Below are 25,420 nucleotides of genomic sequence, written 5' to 3' on the forward strand. Positions count from 1 at the left end.
CCTCAAAGTATAGTTTGTTTTCCACAAAGAGGAAATGATATGGGGTTTGGTTTTGTTTTTTTTTTTTTTGCTTTTCTCATCTGTTTCCAGGAAACACACATGCCATTAGAGGATATATGGATATAAACAGTATACTGCAACTTCAGCAGAAATCTCCGCTTTGTTAAACAGGTAACCTGTCACTGGCCATATGAGCAATGAAATTACATGTATCGAGGTCACAGTAATCTCTTTAAAAGGATAAACTCTTTCAGAGCTGAACGGAAAAACATGTTTAAGGATGTTCTTGCATAATAAAATATTGAATATGACTATGGAAAACAAGTGGACTGTCTACTCATGTACACTATGGTACTTTTTTTGTGAGTGAGCCGTGATAAAGGCTGGTGAAAAGCTGCCTTTGCTGAGATTTCAACTACAGATCACAGACGCTAAGCATAAACTTGCTCTGCAAATGAAATACATTGCCCTAGTGAAGTGTGTATATTCGTCTTAAAATGTTAATGGATATTTTTTTTTTTCTGCTGCTCAGTATGCCCTCTGTTCACCTAACAGAGCTGTACCTGGGCCACTTCAAAGTAATCCAGCTGTACTGTGGTTTACCAGATAGTGAAATAAATAGTTACCTGGACCTATAACAATGATAATACTCTTCCTCTCAACCATTCTCTTCCTTTCTCACGGCATTTGTGCTTTTTTGGTGTTTTGTCATAGAACACGAGCTTGTTATACATTATTAGGAAGTATTTCTGATGATATATGAAGTAAATGTACCACTGACCACTCTGGACTAAATTTCTACCCCACAGTTGCCGCCGTGACCCTGGTTTAATTTCCAGTCTTGCATTCCCACGCACAAACTTCCTATAACCTCAGAAAGCAAAAGTCCTCCCAGCTCCATTCTTCGTAAGTAGACTGCCACAGATTTCAAAAGCTATGTCCAGCAGATAAAAGATTCTGCCAGACACAGTCTGCTTTTTTACATTACTACGTGTTGCCGAATGGCAAGGACAGTCCCCTCCTGTGCCGTTTCCCCACCCCTCAGTGATTCTGTCCTGCCCACTGTGTTGCAGGGCTGTCTTCCTCGCAGCAAAGGAGGTGCATCCTTTACAACAAGGAGAGCAGGCAGTGATATTGAAAGCTGTTTTCTCCTAAGAACAAAACTGGGAAAATCTAATGCTGCGAGAACTGGTTACTAAGGTTATGAGAACCTCCTACTCCTCTATCTTAATTAGTTACTACAGGTATCCTTTAAATACAGCACTGTAACTAACGGTAACCATTCATGACAGTGACAGTAAATTTTTCTTTTACTTCTACTGTATAACAACAATATAAGTTCATTAATGTTCCTCTCATTTACATTGCTTTAAATGAAGACACAGATGACATCTCCGGGTAGCCCATCAGGCCAATATTGCACATGGTTACTCCTACTAAAAACTTGGCAAAAGAAGTCCAGCTTCTTTGAAGTTACATCAAGATCCTGCCTTTTTAATCTCTCTTCTTAAGACTCTTCGCAATATTTTTACACCAATTTCTTCTCTCTCATTTCAATACAAGCTGAATTTTTACTTATCTATTACTTTTGCATATTAAGGAACTCCTGTTGGATTTCAAAAAACTAACAGAGCTGTTTCCTTTAAAACTAAAAGTCCTAAAAATCCTCAGTAAATGCAAATACGTATTTTGCACTACACAGAGCTTGATTTACTGCTTTTTGGTTCCAAAAGGTCCTTACTGCTGCTTTATTACGTAAACCTCCTACTCCTCTGTCTTTTAGCCTTTGTCTTTGCAGCATTATTGGGATCATATAAACAGGCCCAAGAGCTGCTGCTAAATAACTGAAATTCATTTCATTTTTAGAATGGATTCTCCCTTGGAACATTTGCTGTAATAATGTTCTACTCCTGAAATAAATTTCCATTTCCATTCACTGGCGTGTTTTTTGTGAAGACACTGAGGAAAAAAGGAACTGAAATGGGCAAGAGTGACACCAAGGAGATATAATTAGCTAAAACTCTTTTACAAAAAAAAAAAAAAAGTATGTTACATCAGCAGTTTTATTACCGTGGCAATGAACACTGACGCTAAATTTTTGAAGATTTTTATATGCAGAAATATGTACAAGGGAGGCCTTACTTCCCTTCCCCCTCCCCCACCCGCTATAAAGAGCTGAACATATTAAAAGTTAATCTTCTTTTTACAACTGATCTTGATTTCTTTGCATAGCTCTGATGAATTCAACCACATGACCTATTTAAAGGCAGGCAATTTGCTGCTACAGTGTTGGAGCTACAGCCAACCACCACATGTAAAAAAACCCCTGTCTGCAACATGATATAAATGGACACAATTTAAAATAAGAGCATTCTTGCAAAAGCTAATGTCATCTGAAAGAAAACGTAAGACAACAGAGACTGAAGAAGTGGAACATTTTTGATGCCATATTTGCACCTAACCCTTGTACGAATATAAATACAATCTCAGTGTGGGAAGAACTGGCTTCTGCTAGAAATGAAGCAATAAAGCTGGCGCACACATTGCCCATACAAACTGCAGAAGCTCAGCCTACTGCAGTCTATAAACAGGGAGAGATGGAAAGAACGGTTGTCCCCCGACGGGCACCTCGCGCTCAGCCATGCCAGCATCACTCTTCTACCCGTGTCTTCTCCTAGCACTGCCAGGGCTCCCACCCGATGTGCCTGCTGAGGCTCAGATCCTAGCCACCCACCCGCAAAACCGACACAGGCCAGTGCAACCGGTGGCGACACTGGTGATCTGGGGATGGCTGAACAGCTTCTGTCTTAAATCACTCAAAGATGTGTTAAACTTCATCCGAACAACCACAGGTTCTATCTTTATTTATAAGACTAACCTTTTAATTCAACAAATTAAAGCTCCAATCAGCAAAACACTGAATGGACTCCGAAATGGCAGCGCACGAGTGGTTCACTAGGACTACTGATGTAACTAAAATTAAGCAAGTGGTTTTTTGGTCCAGATCCTAGGCAAGTTGACTCCATCATGTACTTTGATACTAAGTTCCAGAAGCAAATGCTAAACTCTGCAAACCAAACACATTCTCATGGCAGACTGCACTGTCCTACTGCTTCACAGTCACAAGCCCCACCCCCCTCAACACCCTAAACAGAAGAGTCCACCTGCTTATCTACACAATTACATTTACAGCCTCTAAGGAGGAGAGCTGCTACTCAACCACTTCACTGCACACATTATTCTTCCGGGCAGATGACAGACTGTAATTTACTAAAGCAAATAGTCACGAGACAGTTATAAGACTCAAAGTCCAAGAAGGCCCTTCTGATTTTAGCTTAATCTACAACACTCTGGAGAACGACAGCGATAAAGACAACAAAAATGTTATCGTACGACGGGATTCAGCTACCTGGCAACATATTGTGAACAGGTGTGGCGATGTTAATATCCTGGAGGTGTTTCAGTGTCTCCGTGTGGAACAGGCGGAGCGTAGATCCAGATGTGAAGGCAATCCAGATTCCCACTCCAGCAACAGCCATGTGAGAGATTACCATCCCTTCCTCTTGATGGGCTTCAAAATGGCTCTGCAAGAAAAACAAGGACACTGTGGGGAGATGCACCTGAACAACATCATTCAGCCTTCCTTATCAGCTCTTCAGCGTAGGAACTGTGTCTTCGTCCTCCACGTCAAGGACGAAGCTAGCTTCCTGTACTTTGCTCAAGGTATGTTCTGACTGCTGCACACGACGTGTTAATTTTCCTGTTACTTTTTTGGAAAACACATTATCATTAGTATGGAAGGATTCTAAGCTCTTGAACTAAAGTTCTAGCTAATGATCAAGTAACTTCACAGTAACTTAGATACTGTATTTATTAAAAATATTGCACGGTAGGGCTGGCAAGCCCATAACAGCTGAGGCTTGTATTTCACAAGCATTAGCTATTTTGTTTTCCTGTCCTTCAAAATATTGATGCTTCTCATCAGAAAGGCCAAAATCCTCCTCCTGAAGGTAAGAATTCATGCAAGACTTTCAGGATAGATCTTTTTCCTTGATCTAGTGCCTTCACAGCTACACCTTCTGCGTGGCTCCAGGAAGGCCAAAACCTCTCTACATGCCCCTGTTAACGTGCAAGATAAAGCTGTAATAAAGTTCTGTAATCATTAACTAGAAGTAGGGAATTTTTTTTTTTTTCCAATTTTGTCTTTTAAGTAAACTGCCTCTGAAGTTAAACACAGCCTTTTAATGTTGTGCCAGCTATTATCAAATACAGAGAACTATTCTAGTAAACACAAAACTTCTCTGGCTGAATAAATGACAAACTGTTCCTTGGATAAAAATATCTTCCCGAGGGATATGGAAGTAAATATCTGCTCTAATACTAACACTACATATTACATACTCCTAATTATATTGCAGATAAAATGCAATAGTACCTCCTTCCTCCTTATAAAAAGCACACTTTAATTTTCCATGCATTACAGTTAACAGTTACATTGTGGTCATTTTGCAACAAAATCCAAATTACATGTTTCTCAGGCTAAGCTCTTAGCAGAGACAGTTATGTTTTTAATATATTAGGTTTATAGACATACCGTTCAAATTCTCCATCTAAATTCAACAAACAGGCTAAGATGAGAGATCAAGAATAGAAGTTTCGGTATTATACTTACTAGACACTTCATTTTCTTTTCCTACTTTATTACTTCATAAATCAATACTTATACTGAGAAATTGACTGTTTAAAAATACAGGGAACTATTTTTTTTCCTTTTGATTTGTTAACACTATTTTCCAAATGTTCAGGTTTTTGTAAATGAACAGAGAAGTTTCTCTTCAGCTGTTAGGGAGTAGTTCAGGTCTTGAGAGTGTTATTCTATTACCTTTTGACTCTGAGTAACAACACTGTGGAATGCAAGATAAGCACCTCTGCAGGCACATTTATATTCACTGTTTTCCTCATGTAACCTCCATTCATTCTTTACCAAAAGAGAGACACAATTTGAAAATCATACCACTTATTCAACAGAAGAATTCATCCATGAACAACATCTTTCAAAGCCAGAAACAGTTCCTACGACTAAATTTCCTGATATTCTCATTATACATGTTTTATTGCAAGAAGGATTTTAAAATAACTTGTTTGGAGACTCATACAGCCCTGCGCTGACAACCAACTGACTTTTGAAAACTTCGCAGGGAGAGATCCAAAGCCGCTGAAAGGAATCTGACCAACAACTTGCTCTGTTTGGAATTTGAAGAAAAACGGAGCTGATCATAAAAAAAGAATTTTCTCGGCAGTGGTCTGACCGCAGCGGACAATTCTGTTGGTGCCACTGTAAACAACGTGCACATGCATTTTTGTCACATTCCATTTTTACCAGTCAGCTCATTATACTCCCACTTTGTCTGTCCTGCCGTACGTACAGCTGTCTGCTGAACCACGTAGACATATTTACAGAGAAACTGTAATATTGTCATCGCCACAAGAAGCATATAAAAAGAACTGTTCTTCTCATTCAAAGGGTCTTCTAACACAGAGTGGAAACCTTCCCAAACCTGTGCATTCTTTTACAAATGCGTAAGTTTCTTGCACAGAGGATAGCTTTGACATCTGTTTCAACTACACGTCTATCTGAAAAGCAATAGCTGGCCTTTTTCTTCTTTTTTTTTTCTTCTCATAGCAAGAAATACCGATATAAAGGGACAAAAATGTCTTATTTCCTCTGTTATTAAATAATAAATAAAATCGAACTTAATTTTACTTCTCTCTTTTAGTTTTCATACCTACATTCCATTCTATTCAGAGTCCAGCTTTTTTTGCCCTCAGGCTCTCTCGTTCAAACTCCGAGCCACACCAGAGCTGCAGATGAGATTCGGGACGCCGCAGCCCGACACAGCTCACTACTGTTCCAGCAGCGCAGGGCAGAGCTGGACTCTGTCTTTTGAGGGGGCGCCCACTCGCATCAAACAGCTGCGCCAAGAACTCAACCGCAATTTCTCAGGCTTCATGAGAGAGGCATAATGGCCATCATTGTCCACAAGGTAAAACAAATGACTTCTACTACTTCAAAGAATTTGCAGTACTTGGGGAACATACACTCTTGTATAAGGATTTTCATTTGTTTCATTTATCGAGCTGAATATTTCAGCTTGTTCTACTTGAATCATTAAAACGAGAGTAACTGGTATAGTTAGCCAAGTTTTAAAAGCAAGACAAAACAAACCAGGATGGAATGCCATTCAGTTGGTAACCTTATTCTGTTAAACACTCTGGCGTTTTTTGTTGTTTTTACACAAACACAGACTGCATTTGCAGAGCCTAAGGGTCTACACGCACAGACATCACCACAGGATCAAGGTCTACAGCCACCAGCAATACAACTGCCAGATCTCGGGTCAAGACCAAGAATAAATTTCTTCTTCACGGAAAGAGTATCAGAGTATGCAATTAATATATAACAGTAATTGATGTGTTCCTCACATGTCCCTTGCCAAGGAACTTGAGGCATTGTGCCAGTAAGAGACATTTCCTAAAACATTCTATTAAAGTAACATATCATTAAAACAAGTGAATTAAGAGTCTTACCCATTTCGGGGTAGGGCAGGGGCAGGAAAAGCAAATAACATCCAAACCCAATATATAGGATGCCAAACCTGCTCATTTACTAACAGTTATTTGAAAAACAGCTTAAATAAGAATATCAGAAAAGCAAGGAGGCACTGAATGAGATTGTCTTTGAAAACAATGTACTTTGCACTTAGCAAACGCACAGTTAAACATGAGGTGCCTATGAAGCACTGAGTGCCTCACAAGGATGAAGTTTACAAAATGGTCTTGAATATACTCATGGGCTTGCACAAATATGGCCTTACAAACTAGTCTGGTGCCTTTACATGTGAAGTATATGACACAGAGCATGTAATATGTATACATGATGGTAGAAAGCAAAGAACAAACCAGCAGCTGAAATCTGCAGTATATGGAGATACAAATGAGTTCAGCAAGGAGGGAGCCCTGTGCAACACCTGGATTCCTGATGCTAAAGCAAAGGTGAATATTTTACAAAAAATCTTGAGTCAAATCATTTATACTAACTCTCAACAAGAGAGGGCACAGAGGGAGAACAAATATTTCCTTGCTGCTGTTTCCCTTCATACAGCAAAGCTTCTGTTCTGCACGGTAACGAAGAGGTAGCTCAACCGTGTTCAGCTGCTGATACTGTTAAAATACTCCCTACAGACAGAGTCTAAAATTCCTTGTGTATAATATAATATTGAAACAATACTGCCAATGAATATGGTATGCACATTGCAGCAGATCACTTTTGGAAAGATAAACCCAGGAAGTTATCAAAACAAGTCAGGTAACTGAGACAGTAGCAATTGCAAAAACATCAGTAAGCTGCTCAGTCTGGTCAGATGATGAAAACAAGATCAGTTCTTGCATACCATGTTAGGACCATTAAAGAGGCAACAAAAAAAATCATCATTTATTCACAAGTCTATGAGAAAGATGACACGCTATCGTATGGGTAATTGTGTGTAATAAAAAAGATGACCCTCAGCCAGTCATACAAAAAAATCATCACATTCTTGAATAAAATACTTGTGTTGAGAAAGCATTATTCAACCCATATGCACCATTTCCAGTTGCACCATTTCTTATACGTTGTTGGCTGCAGCATTCATTGCCTATATATTAAATATATCTATAAAAGTCAGTGGACCTGTAATAATCTGAGCTCTGAGTACAATGGACGGGTTTGTTTACAAAGCACTCTGGAAATGAAAAGAAAACTTCTGTGATGCCTTTGTAGGAAAATTGGTAGTAACAGCTGAAAAATGAAGCTACCATGTCTGAGAGATATTGCTAGAATATTTGTTATTTTATGTCTCTAACCTTCTGTTTTCAGTACTGCAATCCATTATGCTATACTGTATTTTGACAGAGTAAGCTTTATACATTCTTTAATCCTCAAAGCTTGCCTACCTCTGGTTTGGTCCGCCTGTGCCAAAACAGCACAGCATAGCCCAAAGCGCAGCCCCACCACCCGATCTAGGAAGAGCTTTGCGATAGAACGAGGCCAGAAACGCCAAGTATTATTCACAGAGATCTGGCTGTATGCGACCAACCTCACACAGGAACAATCTGGCTGTGATCTCTTACCGCTGCTATCTATTTCTTGGTGATAATCAGTGAGATTCATCACCAAAGTCTGTAGGACAGTAGCCAGGTAGCCCAGAGGCTACCTTGCGCCCCCCCCCAGTGAAGCTCACAAAAAGTTCATTTCAAGCACCTATCCAAATCACTCTTTCAAAAATCCTTCCCTGCATCATACCATTCAAACTATCAACAAACAAGCCTTCAAGAAAAATAAAGTAGGAGGAAACAAATCACCCAGAAAGCACAGATAAAGACAGAGGAAATTCGGATGTTAGCTGTTTCCCTGCGAACCCATGACAATGACTCACAGAACCAATTGTACCAAACAGACGATTGTTGGGAGAAAACACGGTCATCAACGAAACAAAAAAGCAGCAACAAAGCACACAAAGACGGAGGCTGTGAGCTCACCACTTCTCCTGTTTGAAAGAACTTCATGGCTGTAAACATCATGCAACTCAGTGTAACTGCATTGTAGGTTGAAGGAGAGACTGAATTCCTAACGCTTCATCAACTTGAAACTTTCAACCACTAGGACAACCTTTTCATGGAGGCTGCAATTTTGACAGAAATGAAGGCTTAACGCTTTCTGGAAAAGGTGGTCACAAATCTTGAGCTTGAATCCTTAACACTCTTGCCTGCTTCCAGAAAAGCTGACTTTCTTATGATTATTCATTGCAAAATATCCTTATGCAAAGCAAATTTTTTAAGGCCACTGACAAGCAAAACTCTGATGAAATGTACTATGGAATCATCACAAGGTACCAGTAACATCTAACTATGTAGAGGCAGCCTCTTAATTAAACCTTCTTCTGGAATAAACAAGCAATTCCTATAGGCACCCACTTCTTTGCTGCCTTTCCTCAGATCTGATTTTTAAGCAAACCTCTTGCCCCAAATACTCTACAAGTTCCAGGCACCTTAGGGAAACCTGGGGGGAAACGGAAGTCAACCTACGTCTAGTGAGATCAGCAGAAAACATCATGGCAGAATTTCAAACAGCAGGGAGCGGAATTTAACAGAACTGAAACCGTATTTCATGAAAAGCTTCCTGAATCATGAAGCTTCTTAAACAGATTTTAATGTTTAAAATGTCACCACTTCCACCCTGTAGCATAGTATGTGAACAATGCTTTTAAAAGTGTTTACCTCTATGGAATGCGTCACAGTGCTGATTATAAAAATTTGTCCACCACATGCAGCCCAAATGGTCTCCTCCATCACAAGCAGACTTCTAACAGGCAGCACCCCCAGTTTAACTATCTTCTGGGGTTCCGTGTTCCATGTCCCATCTTCAATAAAAAAGAAGAAGAAAGGTTATACACCACAAAATGGTAATCCTTGTTTTAAAACAGTTTTGAAAACACTCTCAAGCCTACTGCTCCAACCTCTGCAGGTTGCCGCAGTTGTAAATCACAAGCTACATTGTGATTTACGTATGTTTAATTTTAGCTTCAGGGTAATACAACATTAAGGGGAAATCCAAAACCAAACACTCACATTGCTTAACTGAACAAATTTCGTCTGGACTAATTAACAAACAAGGAATCCCACGTTGCTGTTCTGATACAACTGCTTTCCTTTCCAGAGGAAACACAGTCAGAAAGCCATGGCTGATATAATTTTCCCCAACTCAGAAGGAGCTCACAACCAACCTATTTCAAGATCAATCAACTTCCAGCTAGGACAGAATCATTCTTCATGTGAAAAGTAGCCAGTGAGACTTTTACTGTAGGTTCTAATGAGCTCAGACGACTCTCTAGGAGCACACTGATGGAATGGACTTCCTGCTACTGCATGCTTCACTTAAGGAGAAGTTTTTTTTTTTAAAAAGAAATTAAAACTTAATGTTGTGCCATATCTTCACTCTTCCTATTTTTTCCCCCAACTATAATTCACAGCGTTTTATGTGGACTGCATTTAGCAGATCCAAATTACATTATGCATGTGTATGCGGCACAATCAATTATTCAGAGACCTTCTGATAGAAACTGCATGCTGCCACGTACTGCTCTGGCCACTCTCACTTGCCATCTCTTTGAAAAAAGGATTAGCAGATTATTCCTCTCCAAATTTAAGACCTAGCAACATGGGCTTCTTGAAATAATTGTAGCTGTGTCTTTTACACATACAATTTCACATACTAAATATGTCGATAATAATTTTAATATTTTAGTTTATTTCTATTGTAAGCGCTCATTGAACATAAAGTCTCAAAACCTGCATTTCTAGCCATTACGCTTTAATAATAATATCAGAATCTGTTTTTACATTGAGATAAAATAAGTCAAAAAGGCCTTATTCCTCACTTTAAAGCTTTCTTCCTGCATAAGCTGCAGAAAAGTTCTCTACTGACACCGGTTCCTACTCAGTAACAACTTAAATTTTGATTGATGAGTCCAAGGTAAACACATCTTTAGGCAAGCACTTAAGTACAACTTTTTTGCTTTTTCCCCCAATAACAAGTGTATCTTTTACTGTCTGCTTAGGTAAACGGGTATGAAATTTCCTGCTTCGCAGTAACAGCAGCAACAACAGTAATGAGAAGCCTCCGCTCTGGAGTACTTCTCATTGCCTCTGCCATCTGCACAATACAACCTTTCCTGAGTCATTCTCAGGATGCGGCTCTCTTCCGAAAGCATCTTTGTAAAAATGACATTTAGTTTCAGGCTGTCAAAATCATTTTCATGATTTTAAATTGAAAGCGAGAAGCCTGTTTCCAGTTACTAGCCTGCAAACTCTCCCAGCGATGTCAGTCACCCCGCGTTCTTCGTGACTCATATGTACCATTAGTAATAAAGAAACTTCTGGAAAAGTTTTCATTTGCTAGCACCCACATGATCCTCAAATTAAATTCTTACGTGGAGGCTCCCCATACCCTACAAATCTTTTAACCACTGCAGGCAGTTCAGTGCAAAGCCTTCAAAGAGCGGAGCTGCACGCCTGTGGGCATCCCAACTTCCATCATGTAAGTTGTGCTGATTGCAGAAGTCCTAACAGTATCCAGTACATAGCATCCTTGTGACTCCTTTCTAGGGGTAACACCAGCATAATTCCAGTATATTCTTACTGTCTCTTCTGAAGGATAAAGACTGTGAATTTGGTCAAAGAGCAGATATGCTGAGCAATAAGCTATCTTCTCTTCTGTGGTTGTATTTTCACACTGAACAACACATTAATGTACCAACAAAACCATTCACTGAACTCCACAGCTCTTTCTCTTAAACACATTCAAGCTATACATTAATCTATACATACAGCATTGCTGATACTTCAGGGACAGGTGAATGGGGATTTTCAGAATCTCAACTGTGGACCTGGTTTTAAACTTTACTTACATTTCATTTCAAGCATCTAAGGTGTGTTTTTTTTTAATCTGCATCTTTTTGCCCTCAACTTCCATGCAACTCCTCAGTGGCTAAGCATCAAGCCGCCTTATTAATTTTGATCAAGTCTTATTTAAAATTATTATCTAGCATCTGCGTTAGCTTTTGAGTGAAAAGAAAAATCAGCATTGGTGTCAGGTGGATGCCGATTCCAAAATAAAAATTCTAAAACGACTCACTGCAAGAAGGTGAGTTCAATACTACCAATGTTACTACCAGTGTTACAAATATTTGATTCAACAAATATGCATATCAAAACTCAGTTCTCACAAAACCATTTTCTGCTGGTGCTGTCAGCATAGCACTTAACAATCCAGTCAGCTTTAAGAGTTCAGTGGGCTTGGACATATGAAAAAGGTGAGGTAGAGACCTGATGTCTTTCATGTTACCATGGCTTCATGCAAAGAAACTGCAACCCCACTTGATACATTGACCCAGGAAAAATCCAGAGCTATCACTCTGCCCAGATACCCTAGCCATGTGATACTGCTATTCCGTAGCACTTTTTTATTTCTTCCTGCAAACACTGCTGTCTTCCAGATCAGACAGCATCTGAGACAGATGAGGGGAAAAAAGGGGCTGGGGGAGACTCTCTAGGTCTGGTAATTAGGGCAGCATTTAAATGATGGGTCAGCTGTGTTCTGGTCCCTGCCTCAGTGAATGCTTAATTAATTATACAAAGTGGAATGGTACCAGGATGAGAAATTAAGCACTGTGCAAACTCTCCTTATTTTGTGGCAGTCAGGGAAATCTCCTGAGAGTTGGAAGCAGGGGGTACAAATCCTCTCAAGCAAGGCAAGGGATTAAGCCTGGTAATCCAACACGCTTCTGTGAATGCTTTAACCACAGGCTGCTGGCTAAAAGCAAGATCGTGACTTCATTTTGCTGACCAAGAACTTTATCACCCATTGGCAATATTACTTAGCAAATCTGTGTCTAGTTCACAAGTTGTTTCAGGACTATAAAAAAATCATACTTTTAAGAAAACATAATACCCTCTCTGCCTCCCTCTCCCGACCTCAGCAGACCCTATTCAATCCCCGCTTACACAGACTTCACGTTTGACATTGGCTATTTCATGTTATCTGTCTGATCCAAAGCTCACTGCTTCTAAAATCTAAGAGAAAAGAAGTACTATCTCTATTCTGCTTGTGTAAACACCTGCAGGTTCAAGACACACTTATGTAAGCGGGACCAACAACTGGCACTACCCATGTATTTAAAATTAGGTGCAGCACTTGGAAAAGATATGGAATGACTTTGTTTGATGTTATAAATCTCTGGTTAGTTACTGATTTAATAAATTGATTTTTTTCCTAAGAAAAGAAGCAAGAAAGAGTAGCTGAGATAAAACATTCACCAACAAAATCTCAGGGCATACAATAGAACAAAGCCAGCGCAAGGAGCCCAGCAAACTACTTTCTGAAAAGCAGGAATTGAGCAGAAGAAATATAAGCAATGGAGATGTAATATAATGTGGCTTCCAGAGACCTGGCTGGAGGATACCTATAGGAGCACCCACAGAACTGTGGCTTGTCTTAAAATTCTGTTCAGTTGGTGCCTTGTTGCTGCTCTCTAAATAAGCATTGGTTTAGTTTTAGGAAGATTATTATGGTCATCGTTGTCTCTAGAATGCTGAAAAGCCACACACAATAAAGTCGTCTTCTGCCTGTGAGGTAAGTATATAGATACCGAATGAGATGCAATATGCAGTACGTATATCTATAACCAGAGGCTAGTTTGCACGTGGAAAAATCAGTTATCTGTACCCTGCGCAAATACAAGATTGGAGCCTGACTCCTGTGGAAACAAGAATGGAACAGTGGGAAATGAGAGAGGGATTTTCCTCCTGCTTTGTGAGAAAAGTCCATACAAGTATTAACAACACAAAGATTACCGTATTTGCAAGTTTTAGTTGACTCAACCACATCAGAGCAGCTACAGACTCTTACTACAGATACACAAAATGCCTAGCACAAAAGACATGACAATTTCTGGCAGTCTCTATAACATTACTGTAATAAAATATAGGCATCTATAGGAATTGCAGGCACAGCTATTTGCAGGAATGAGATGCATATACAAAATCTGAGAGCGAGGTTAAATATAAAAACAAATCTAAGGGCTTCTAGAGATAAGATGTCATAACTTCTGGTCTTTGCGTATTAGATGAATACTTCACACATGAGAACAGTTTTTAAGCACTGTTGTGCCTATGCACTAATAGATCTGTGTTACGCCACTATTCGCAACACCCTCTGTAAGTTATATTTCTTCAAGTTACATGCCATAGTTTATACCCTAATGTTCAAAAAGTATCTTGCAATACCTGTATCAAGCTGTTGAGCTGCATCAAAGTAAGGTATCTTATGCTCATGAAATATTTCTAACAGTTTAATGTATAAGGATGTTATTTCCATTAGTGCATTTTGTCATTATTCTCGAGATTTTTATGAATTTTAGAAAATCAGTTATCTTTCTATTCACTGAAATTTAATCAAATAGGAAAAGCTTTAAAACAAAGTTCATTTTATAGTACAGAATGCTGGCTATTTTATCTTTCTGTGGTTTGTTTCCATAACACCCAACGAAGGAAAGTAATATTATTTTACAATCATTTATAAAACTAAGTTTCTTATTATTTAATTTCTAAATTATTTATTCATATTTAGTATTTTTATAATTTGTTTGTGCTTTCAAATCTTCATACAAGATAACCTAATAAAATATAGTTTATCTCCTCAGAAAGTCTTTTTAAAGTTTGTAGTAGTTTTCCCTTCCTTTATGCTTTCAGTCGAGCTGAACTGAACACGCTTTTTTGTTGGTAGCTTCCTCTCTTGCTTAGCAGCACTATTGATGATTCCAAGAGAACTGCCAACACAGCCCTGGGAACAGCGGTTGTTGGTTAATTTGGGCAGTGGAGCACAAACATTTTTTCCATCACGTGGTGCATAAATCAGCATTGTTGAGGAGTAAGATGGCAGCTACAGAAGCAAAAAGTTTAGTACATTTCTTGTCACTTGGAAATAAGCTGAGAGACTCAGGTCTGCTCTTCTAAAGAAGGTGCAACTAGGAATGTCTTGTGCTACACATGCATATAGTAATTTTTTTCTACATATGCAACGATTTCTTCATGTTAAGTAGCTGACAGAGCTCTACCTAAAATTATAGAGGGGGTGGTGCTGGAAGTCCCTGCACAAGACAAGCAAATAAGACTGATAGCAATGTCAATATATTTCTGGTAAGAAGTATTACGTGATACTGCTGACAGTGTTAACACAGTCAAGACAACAATGGTATTTATTTCATTTTTGGTATCACTGCTCTAGTTCTCTCCCTAACAGTTTGATACCATTCCTTACTTTTCATAGCAATACCTCTCACCACGTCTGCTTAAGTGGCAATCGCATGCCAGCACCGCACTCTTCAGACACACTACAGCAGTATGTGAATCCACCCAAACTCTGAAGTTTGACATCAGTACTTTACATTCCACATATTCCTCCTTTCCTGCATTTGTCAAAGTACACAATAGTCTTGCCAAATTGATCAAGATATCTTGCTAATTAACTCACCTGCTACTCTCTCACTGTTGTAACTGTTTCCCCTTACTCTTACATTTCCTTTCAGTTTTGCTCCTCTTCCTTGATACTAATTCTCAGAAAATCAGCACTGATTAGTGTCATGCAGCCTCTTTGGACAAGTCAGTCATCAACACTCTTGACCAGCTTCAGAGCTGCCTAAGATTTTACCAGTGAAGTCTCTTTGAAGAATGTAAACTTCTGTTCTGCACATGGCAGAATGAACTGTTCTTGTTTCACATGCAACTGCAATCCTCAAACCAGAGCTTTTCTGCCTTTCGTAAACCTCAGGGTCAGAACCTAGCAGCGTACACCTATGGGAACAGGCTCTGCAAAAGCCTACTAGAAAATACAGCTTCCATTAAAACATGTAAGAAGCTTTGTCTTATGGGTGTGTGGACTCGGTTCTCTCTATGGCAAAAGAAGATTCACATCAGTATCTCTGGGCTTCCAGAAGAGACTTTTAGCCACACCGGCAATGGCCACTTGGAGTAGCAATGGCAGCATTCCCAATCCCCTCTTCATGTTAAAGCTGAGCCACTCTTGGGGAAAAAAAAAAAAAAAAAAGTTAAAGACTGGGTGAGAGGCAACAGAGCAAAAGTTTATGTATTAAATAATCACTTGATAAAAGAGAGATCTCTTCTGCTGAGAGCCCAGTGCCTTAGCTGTTAGGACACTATATGGGAAACTACATGTCCTATTTGTCCTATCCTGTTTAAAAAAAAAAAATTACAGAGGTATGATTCATTGCCAGCTTATGGAACTGACCACAAGTGCAAACTCTGTGCTGTGAATCACAAGTGGCATTTCTTAGCTCAGCAGCACCTGGAAGCAGGATGACATTACGAAATGCCTTGTTGCAGTTTCGTACTGGTTTGTTTGGACATTTCTCTCCTCACAGTCACAGAATGGTTGAGGTTGGAAGGGACCCTCTAGAGGTCATCTGGTCCAACCCAATTGCTCAAGCAGGGTCACCTAATGCTGGCTGCCCAGGAACATGTCCAGATGGCTTCTGACTATCTCCAAGGATGGAGACCACCACCTCGCTGGGCAACCTGTGCCAGTGCTCAGTCACCCTCACCGTAACAAAGAGCTTCCTGATGTTCAGAGGGAACCTCCTGTGTTCCAGTTTGTCCCCATTGTCTCTGGGCATCATTGGAAAGAGCCTGGCTCTGCCCTCTTTGCACCCTGCCTTCAGGTATTTGTAGACATTGATGAAATCCCCCTGAGCCTTCTCTTCTCCAGGCTGAACAATCCCAGCTCCCTCAGCCTTTCCTCACAGGAGAGGTGCTCCAGGCCCTTTATCATCTGAATGGCTCTGTGCTGGACTCCCTCCAGTATGCCCATGTCTCTTGTACGGAGGAGCCCAGAAACTGAACCCAACACTCCAAGTGTGGCCTCACCAGTGCTGAGTAGAGGGGAAGCATCACCAAGCATGCTGAGCACTGTGAATTCTAGGCGTGAGCGTCCAAGGGCTCTCTGTGGGTGCTGTACACACAAGTGAAGCGCTACACACACCAACCATGTGCCAAAAAGACAGGCACTGCAATCAAAGCAGCATGACTTTTTTTGTGCACCTATTCTCTCATCTTAAACAAACTCTTTCTGGAACTACTAATATATTAATTCTTCTACTCCTTGCCATAATCACTCTTTGCCACAATCATTCTGAGTTTTTATTTTCTTTTTCCTGTTTCTCTCCATACTCTTTACAGGACTTTACGGAAAGGAAATGTATATCAGTGTCTATAAGAGAGGAAGTAGCTGGAACTGACTACACTATATCAGGAACAATATACCTATATTATATAAAGATTGTGATTTCCCTTTCCTAAGATACTTTTATGAATGGAAGTCAAACATGTGCTGACCTTTTTTGCTATTACATCATTCAGAAAACACATCTGCTGGGCTGTCGGCAGTCATCACAAAGGGGGTTTGTTATGTTTTTTAAACAAAGACAATACAACGTACTTTTTCCTTAACCTCCTCTAGAAGTGTTTTGCTTGGAAATTTTCCTAATAATTCGGCCTCAGGCAAACACTAAATGCATAGTATTTCAGACTGATAACTGTGCAAAAGTTAATAGCACTGTAAACAAGTTCCCAGCACACCAGATGCCAGAAACTTTACCTTCTGCATTACCACTATTTCTATATATAACAGCATTTAATGCATTAGCTGTGTCACGGTTCCCCAAACTAGTCTTCTCACCCACATAAAATTAAGGATCATTAAGAATAATTATTAGGGCTCCTATTTTTAGGATTAACATATTAGCTGACCTACATCCTAGTTCTTCTGTGACATTTTCAGAGATCACCATTTTAGCTCACATTTAAGAACTAAGTAGATTTGATATCAGCGCCCCACTGACTTTTAACTTCTGTTCAAACACATTCAAGCTCAAGTACTTTTTAACTCATAAGTGAAAATACACGGATACAGAAGTGTCTCAGTAAAACATGACTACCTGCCATAAAGGAAATCTCACTGTGCACCTTCAACGCTACCACTAGCATGGCATGGTGTTCCTCGGTTAACTATACATACTTCTTAGTTTCCATTTTACATTACTTCAAGACAAGACTTTCTGCAGCCAGAGAGCACTCTGGATGCTGTCGATCTGACAAAGTTCTCTTGTGAAGAAAATCAGAAGAGAGTACTTGCTGTTTCTAAACAAGCTAGATATTTAAATGCATTGAGCCGTCTGAAAACAACAGGAGAAATTAGAGCTATTTGGGTACTGAACACTAAACGACAGAAGTCGTGGGTCTTTGACTACATACATAAAGGCATCGAGCTTCAGTGACTGAACTGATCCACTACACTTTCTGCCCACAGAGGAAGAAAAAAGGATCCCAACTCTATTAGAGACTATGAGGTGGATTTTCATCCTCAAGGAAGGATTACCCGTTTTCATCCCTGGAGTCCCACAACAGGCTGCACAACCATTTTACCTGTGCATCCCATAGCATTTGTCCTTCTCAGGCTTCAAATCAAGCTGCCTTGTAATGCAGTGACCACATTTCATGTTCACTTTTAAATCTTTCCTTGATCTCCTTTATGCCGACAGACCAAAACCCAAGCTGAATTGCACGGCTGGAAAGTAACTCCCTCTGTAAAATGGCCTGCGACCCTGATGAACTGCACAAAGCTCTCTGGAGGCCGCATTCCCCCTCCCTCCTATGTCACCGCTCAGATTCCTTTGTTTGGTAAAATAGGTCAGCACTCATAAAAACACCCCTCCAGGGCTGACTGCCTCGCATGACCACAGCCGCCAACTACAAGGAATATGAAAGCTAACATGAGAGCAGCTGATTTGCACAACTTTCACGAGGCATTGAAAACTGAAATAACACACACAGACCAAACTGTCAAGGAAAGGGAACTACAAGATGAGTCAGGAAAACATGAACGTGTATTTCCCGTCTCAGAGCTTTAGCAATCCTGAAATAGACTGCTGCACACAACTGGTGTCTTCAGAGGAAGATAAACATGGGACACTATGATCCCGGTCAACACAATATAACCTCCAACTCTTCATGTAATTCAGTCCAGTTAACAGCTCTGCCCCATCCTTAACATCCTCTGTAGACAGGCAACCCATGCATCCTTTCTCACCTACAATGCCAAGGATGCCACTTGTGTTTTTGAAGTGGTCTTTTTTAGAAGAAGTTGAGTGACAGTAACTGCAGTCTTAAACAGCTTAAATACAGCAATCCCTTTCACAGAAGACAGCAGATTCACTTTACTACCACATCCACGTAAATACAGCAACTGAAACATCAAAAATGATGTTATGAGGCTAGGATCAAGGCCTCACTCCCGTGCCTCCAAAACAAAGAAAAAATTGCTATTCAGTGGTAAAAAAAAGTTATATTTTTAAAGGGAAATGAAATCTAACATCTGGCTTCAGATCAGAGACAACAGCTCAAGAGGAAACCTGCTGGGCTGAAGATGACAACTGGTAAAAGGAAATCTCTTTCCCAACACTTTTTCAGTTTCTCTGCTTGGAGGAAAAAAGAAAAATTGCATCCTGTACCTTTCCCAAACTAAGTCTTTATATGATCTAACACTGGACATATAATTTGTTCCAAGATTTAAGGTACTGAGCTTGGCTCCTCAGTTAGAGGCTGGCAGGATTTAGCAGCTGAGGTACAGTGCCACATAAACGCAACCGCACTACTTACAGGGCCCACCTCATCAGAGAAGTACGACTACTATCGTTACGCAGCTTACACTAACAAGGTACACCAGATCTCTGCTGGCTCTGCACTTTGCAAGCTTACCTGTCTGTGCTAACATCTCACTGAAAAACTCAGGTTTCAAACTTTGAATAAAACCTTACTGATTTTGAACTGGATTAACTACGTATGTACGCAGTACTGCAGGAAAGTCAGTGAGACATCCTGGAAGTACACAGAGAAGCACCCAAACCAGCTCTGGAGAAGACAGTTCTGGTTCAGAAGTATTACCTGGGATTCTCCTATATTCAAATTATTTTAGTCAATTACTTAGCTAGATACAAAACAACAAACTGTGATGCTAATGGAAAAAGGAGTCCTACTGTGAAATACATGAGCTGTACACATAGGAAGGACTTCTCCCATCTGTACAGTAAAAATGGAGCTGTCACTTGAAATGAGATATACCGGAATCTCTCCCAATAGGGAATCCTTGTCTTTCATAAACACCAATACAGGGCAGTTGAGTGGAATTAGCATTGTGCTGTGTAAAATACAGTATACTGCCTGTTATCACATAAACTTCCAGACCCTTGTCGAAGATCCTAGGGTTTAAGCTGAGGGGCACAAACCAGTTTTCATATGTATCGTATGGTAAAAGTGGGAACAGTATCAAAGTATCTACTATCCTTCAAAAAGAGAAAACAAAGTGTAAAAAGTATTTTCAGAAGTACTGAAAAGTGTAGTAACCTTAGTTCAGCAGTTTTATGAGAATTTTCGGAAAATGTAATAGTGGAAAACTACTTCTGCCAAAATATACTGACGTGAGTTCCTCAGGATGTTGTCAAATCATATCACTACATTACCTTCTGCTTTGGTGTAGACTGAGATGTTTCCATTTACCAAGCCAGCAAACAAGTATTGAGACATATATATTAAGCTCATAACAGTGGATTTTTCAGGAGTGAAGAAGTGTTGAAGTCGAATTTTCTTTGAGCCTTGGCAACTTTTGTAAATAGAAATGCTATAAAAAAGAAGCAAGAAAAAATAAACCTGTGAAATTATGCTTTATTCAGTTCTTATTAGAATATGCACAAAAGAGGTTTAGAACAAAATAGTGAGGGTAAAAAAATATTTTCTCCTATTCATAGAAAGACAAATACGGAAAGAAGTATCCTGACCCTCCAAAATGTCCATGTAGACTATTTGCAAATTACTTAACATTGACATATGACAACATTTCTCATATTATCTTGTCTGGAGAAATATTTATTCAACAAAGAGACATAATAAAAATTCTGCTCAAAGTCCTTATAATGAGTCTACCCAAAACTTTCTATTTGTTAAAAAAAAAAATAGATTAAGTATTACATGGACAACTAAGCAAAAAGAGAAGAAAAACTCACTATCAGACACCAATTAGACTTAAAATTACCACCATTTTGTGCTTCTTCATTTATACCAATTAGAAACACCTTCAAAAAAACCACATGTAGTCACATACTCATGCCCTCACTAGCTATAACAAGATCTGTTTGTTTACTGACCCAGAAGTTTAGAAAATGTAGCTTTGTTTTTCCATAAAAATCAAGTGATGACTCAGTAAGGTCACCAGTTCAAACAGAGCAAAATAATTCATGTCAACAGTAAACAGCGATATTACTTATTCGCATGACAAATCCTGCACAGCATCACAGTGTAGAAGGCAAATGGGTTCCTCGTTTAACACTTTGCCATTCTCAAAATTTTCTGATATCTAAAGATTATGCTGTAACATTACAGAAGTAATATTTACATTTTTCAGACATGTTGTAATGAATTAATCCTCTTTCATCAAAGATATGCATTACTTTAATTTGAAATACTACATAGTATATTTTTAAATCATGTAGAGTGCATTTTTTCCTTGATTTAGGTAGAATGGCTAAGTTGAGATCACTAGGTATTCCTGGATACCTTTTAAAAAAGAAGATATTATCTTGGAAGTATCTCACATAATTTTGCTATAGAATACAAAACCTAATGAATAACTCATACACAGTACACTAAAAATGAGAATCACCTTCCTTCTTCCATGCCAAGGCAAATAGTAGGCACACTAGAAGCTTTTGCAAGAACGTTTTCAGAGTCCAGAGCCTTATTCTGCTCTTTCAGTCTCTCCTCCTCTGGTATGTAGACCATGCAGAGAATCCGTGATTCCACATTGAAGCACTCAATAACCTTGGGGCCAGAGCTTTGAAATGAGACTATTGCAATCTGGCCCATCTGATTAGTACAGCTGCCAATCTGAATTGGAAAGAGGGAAGAAAAACAGACCAAGACTGATACTTGTCTCCAGGAAGATCAGCATTAACAAGAAGGAATGACTGTAAAGTTAATTGAAGAGCACATCTCAAGTTCTATATGTGACCATGATTTTTTATGCATTAAAGCATAAACAAGAGAATAATTCAGCACAAATAAAAAAGATTGCAAAACATCATACACACAAAATCTCCTTGTATACTCACAAAAACAGTTATTTCTTTTTTGAAAGGAGGAATATTATGGCCTATTTTGATGTCCGACTCATATGTATATACACAATGTAATGCAATTACGTAAGCACCTCTATAATATATTATTTTAATAACTGGTGTTGTAAGTTATTTCTGATTCTCTTAAAAAAGCTAGTACAGCTGAGGCCTGTCCCTTGCACATTAACAGGTCTGCAAATGAATGCTCTGTCCCAACACAAAGAGGGATTATTAACATAATCCCTTTTGTAAACTTGCTGATACAGGATCCTAAACTTCTCCCTGATCCAGAACTAAGTATCATCAATCTGTCCACAAATCTGTACATATTTGGGATCTGGGAAGAGAAAAAAAAAAAAAAAAAAAACCCCACACCAAAAAACCCACTCAAAACTCTGCGCAAGCAGCAATAAATGCTTTTATATTATAACTCTTTCTCTTTATATGAAATGAGAAAACATAGCAAAGAACATTTTGTGTTAGTAGAAGGATTTTATTGGCATATAACAGTGATGACTATTTACAAATAGCAAAGACAGAAAGAAATTATAGAGGTCACCTTGAAAAAGACCACTGACAAAAGCTATTCCTAACTTCTACTGTTAATTCACAAGGGTTCCCTTAAAATGTCAGTATTGTAGTAACAAGAAAAGCTACTGAAGTCATTAGTATTTTTTTTTTAAAAAGTATTGGCTATCACACTCTTTCTGCTGGAATATCTGCATATTTGGGGTCATAAGAACATGCCAGAATAGGTTTTTTTTTTCCCCATGTATAGACTTAAACAGATTATTTATGGCTAAAACATTTTTAAAATATGGAAACAGACAACAGGACAGTGTGAGCTCACATGGGTTTTAGCAGCCCTCATTATAAATTGGCACATAACTCACTTCTGAATGTGCTCAGCACTTTGAAATTCGTTCTCTGCCACACTAGCAAATCACACACATTTAAGTGACACCCTACAGAGAACAGCAAGATCACATGCACAAAATTACTAGCTATCTTTTACAGAATCCATCTTAAAACTAACAAAAAGAAAAAAAAAAACAACCAAAATTTATTTGAGAACCTTATGTTGCCAAGAGTCACAAAAAACAATGCAAAGAAACAGGAGACAACCCCCGTTTTAACTTTTGAAGATTACACTTACCCAAAGAAAACCATGTTCCATGGCACAGGAATCTGACTCCATTTCGCCAGAGAGGTACGGTTCAGGATTATAAGCAGCACATTCAATCTTCAAACAAAGGAGAAGAGAATATTTAGCCCGTTAAACAGATATGCCTGTTTCTGCCTAATTTAGTCAGTGATTAACTAAAGCATTTAAGGATATGAAAGAATCACAGAAGGCAAGAAGTCAGTTTAGTGCGTCCAGCTTCCCATGGGCAGGTTCAGCTGCACGTGTGTAGTTCCTAACCCATTCCTTATCTACTCTTACAGACATCTAAAGTCAAAGACCATAAATTCTCTACCTAATTGGCTCAAATGTTTCATAGCCTTTAAGTTTTTCCAAATACCCAAATTAACGTCATCCTTGCTGCGGTTATTAGAGTATTACTTCTCATCTCAGCCACCAGGTACTTCCTTCCCTTCTGCAGTGTCCTTTTACATGCAAGGCTGACATATGTCGTGACCCTTGCTGAGTCTCCTCTTCATTAGGCTAAACTAACATTGTCACTTCATTAAATTTAAAAATAATTTCTGTTTTTAGAATTCTTGGTTACTGTCATTCTTCCAGCTGGCATCTCTCCAGCTGTTGTGCCAGCTCGATATATCTGCGAGTGCAGAACCTTGGCACCTGACCACCGCTATTCCAGCAGAGCGGTTAGCAGCACTACATCACAATTACCTCTTCTGAAGCCTGTTTGCACACATCCCATTGACTATTTGCTCTTTGTAACAATATTACATTCTTCACCAATCCTTAGCTTGCTGGTCTATTCGAAATTACTTTTACAGACTTTCAACTCAGTCGCCTCCTCAGTCTTTACTTGCGAAGGTCTTTATGTCTGCCGGAGCATACCATATGTCTGTCCTACTGACTGTCACCCCTCCCCCCCCGCTCCTCCCTCCAAATTATTTCTCCAGCTGCTTTACTCGTTTTGAATGCTAATGCTGCTCCTACTCCCTCCCAACTTGACGTCATCATGTTACTGTCAGTAAATTAATAACCATACTCATGATTTTATCATGCAGGCTATTTAAGAAAAATCTGAAAGCTAACACCAGACTCAAGATCTATATTTAAGTCCATCCCAACTCTGAAAGTTATTCAAGCACCAAGGCTCTGAAAATAGGCATTTTTATGAGCTGTCATGGATTTGTGTTTTCCCTAATTTCCCTAATACCCATGACAGAGCTTCCTAAAGCTTATGTAAACACTTTAAAACACATACAGGTAATTCACAACTGTATAGACAATAAAAAGGTTCCTGATGAGGTGTGATATTACATTTTTAGACAAGATTCTCTATATTTCACACTCACGTTCTCATCTCAGACATCAATGCTACTGCGATTGTATTGCAGTACCAGAGACAATTTGGGTAGTATTAACTTAGATAAATTCACCATGATGCAGCAACATCATCTCCCAACAGCGAATAATTAGAAAAATAAATAAAAGGAAACATGCAGGTGTAAGTTAGAGTTCTAAATTCCCAGTTGACTTCATTTTGAAAAGTGCAAAGAACTTCAGAAATCTCCCGTAAGTCAGCAGTTATCACCAAGTGATTAGCAGTAGTAAAAATGTTATGTATTCACAAAAGCAATTCACTATGATGATAAAAGATGAAAAAGATGAGAAAAAGAAAAAAGTTTTCCTCACCAATCTTAGCCACACAAAAAAAAAGCTATCCTCGCCAGTCTTAGCATGTCTCATTTAACACTTACTGAAACGATCTACTTGTAGTGGTGATTTACAGTAGCTGTGACAGATAAATACATCACTAGTCAAAGACGGCCTGCATGCTGGATATTTCTCAGGCTGCTTGTTAAATCTCCATGTTGCATCTTAGTTAAAACCAACGACATTTTTCCGTAGGTAAACCCTGGTAGTTTAGCTTTCAGTCTTGACAGAAGCCCTTTGCCTGGGGCGTAAACTTGTTCTGATGGAAGAAGTCATTACAGGCTCCCTACATCAGCAGGCAGCCTGAGCAGCACGCAGAGAGGCAACAAGCAGGATCAGCCAAGCAAAGGATCTCTTCCCACCCCAAGCTGTGACCTGACACCCAAACTGCAGCAGAGGCTGTGGAAAAACACCAGTAATCTTTTCCAGTAATATGGAGGACTTAAAGGCATCAGGCATGACAGCTGGGCTCACGCCCACATGTTATCTTTAGGAGCTGCAAAACTGGCAAAGTTCACCCAGAGCTCAGGTTAACACTGCCACACACTGTCTTCTCCTAAGGTGACCAAGGCAAAGGCCATCACCCAACTGTATGGGCAACAGACTTTCCTTTCACAACAAGCAGATTCTGTGGTAACTTGATTACAGGAGTTGAGCCTAGGCCTTCAAGGCTCCTGGCACGGAGCTACAGCACTTAGAGATGCATAGGCTCTAAGAACACGTAAATATT

General features: G+C 39.3%; 1 protein-coding gene across 6 annotated transcripts in view; it reads right to left on the bottom strand.

The window, feature by feature from the left end:
• The window catches only part of ARHGEF10 (Rho guanine nucleotide exchange factor 10), a 117,319-nt gene that overhangs the window by 9,170 nt on the left and 82,729 nt on the right, over positions 1-25,420 (bottom strand). For all 6 annotated transcript variants that reach the window (XM_075414718.1, XM_075414721.1, XM_075414720.1 and 3 more), the window contains 5 exons: positions 22,993-23,079; positions 21,383-21,606; positions 20,187-20,344; positions 9,316-9,458; positions 3,410-3,584 (listed from right to left, as the gene is read on the bottom strand). In XM_075414718.1, coding sequence (XP_075270833.1) covers positions 3,410-3,584; positions 9,316-9,458; positions 20,187-20,344; positions 21,383-21,606; positions 22,993-23,079 — 787 coding nt within the window. The remainder of the gene's footprint in view (positions 1-3,409; positions 3,585-9,315; positions 9,459-20,186; positions 20,345-21,382; positions 21,607-22,992; positions 23,080-25,420) is intronic.

This window comes from Opisthocomus hoazin, chromosome 2 (genome assembly GCF_030867145.1).
Source record: "Opisthocomus hoazin isolate bOpiHoa1 chromosome 2, bOpiHoa1.hap1, whole genome shotgun sequence".
In the NCBI taxonomy this organism is placed as follows: Eukaryota; Metazoa; Chordata; class Aves; order Opisthocomiformes; family Opisthocomidae; genus Opisthocomus; species Opisthocomus hoazin.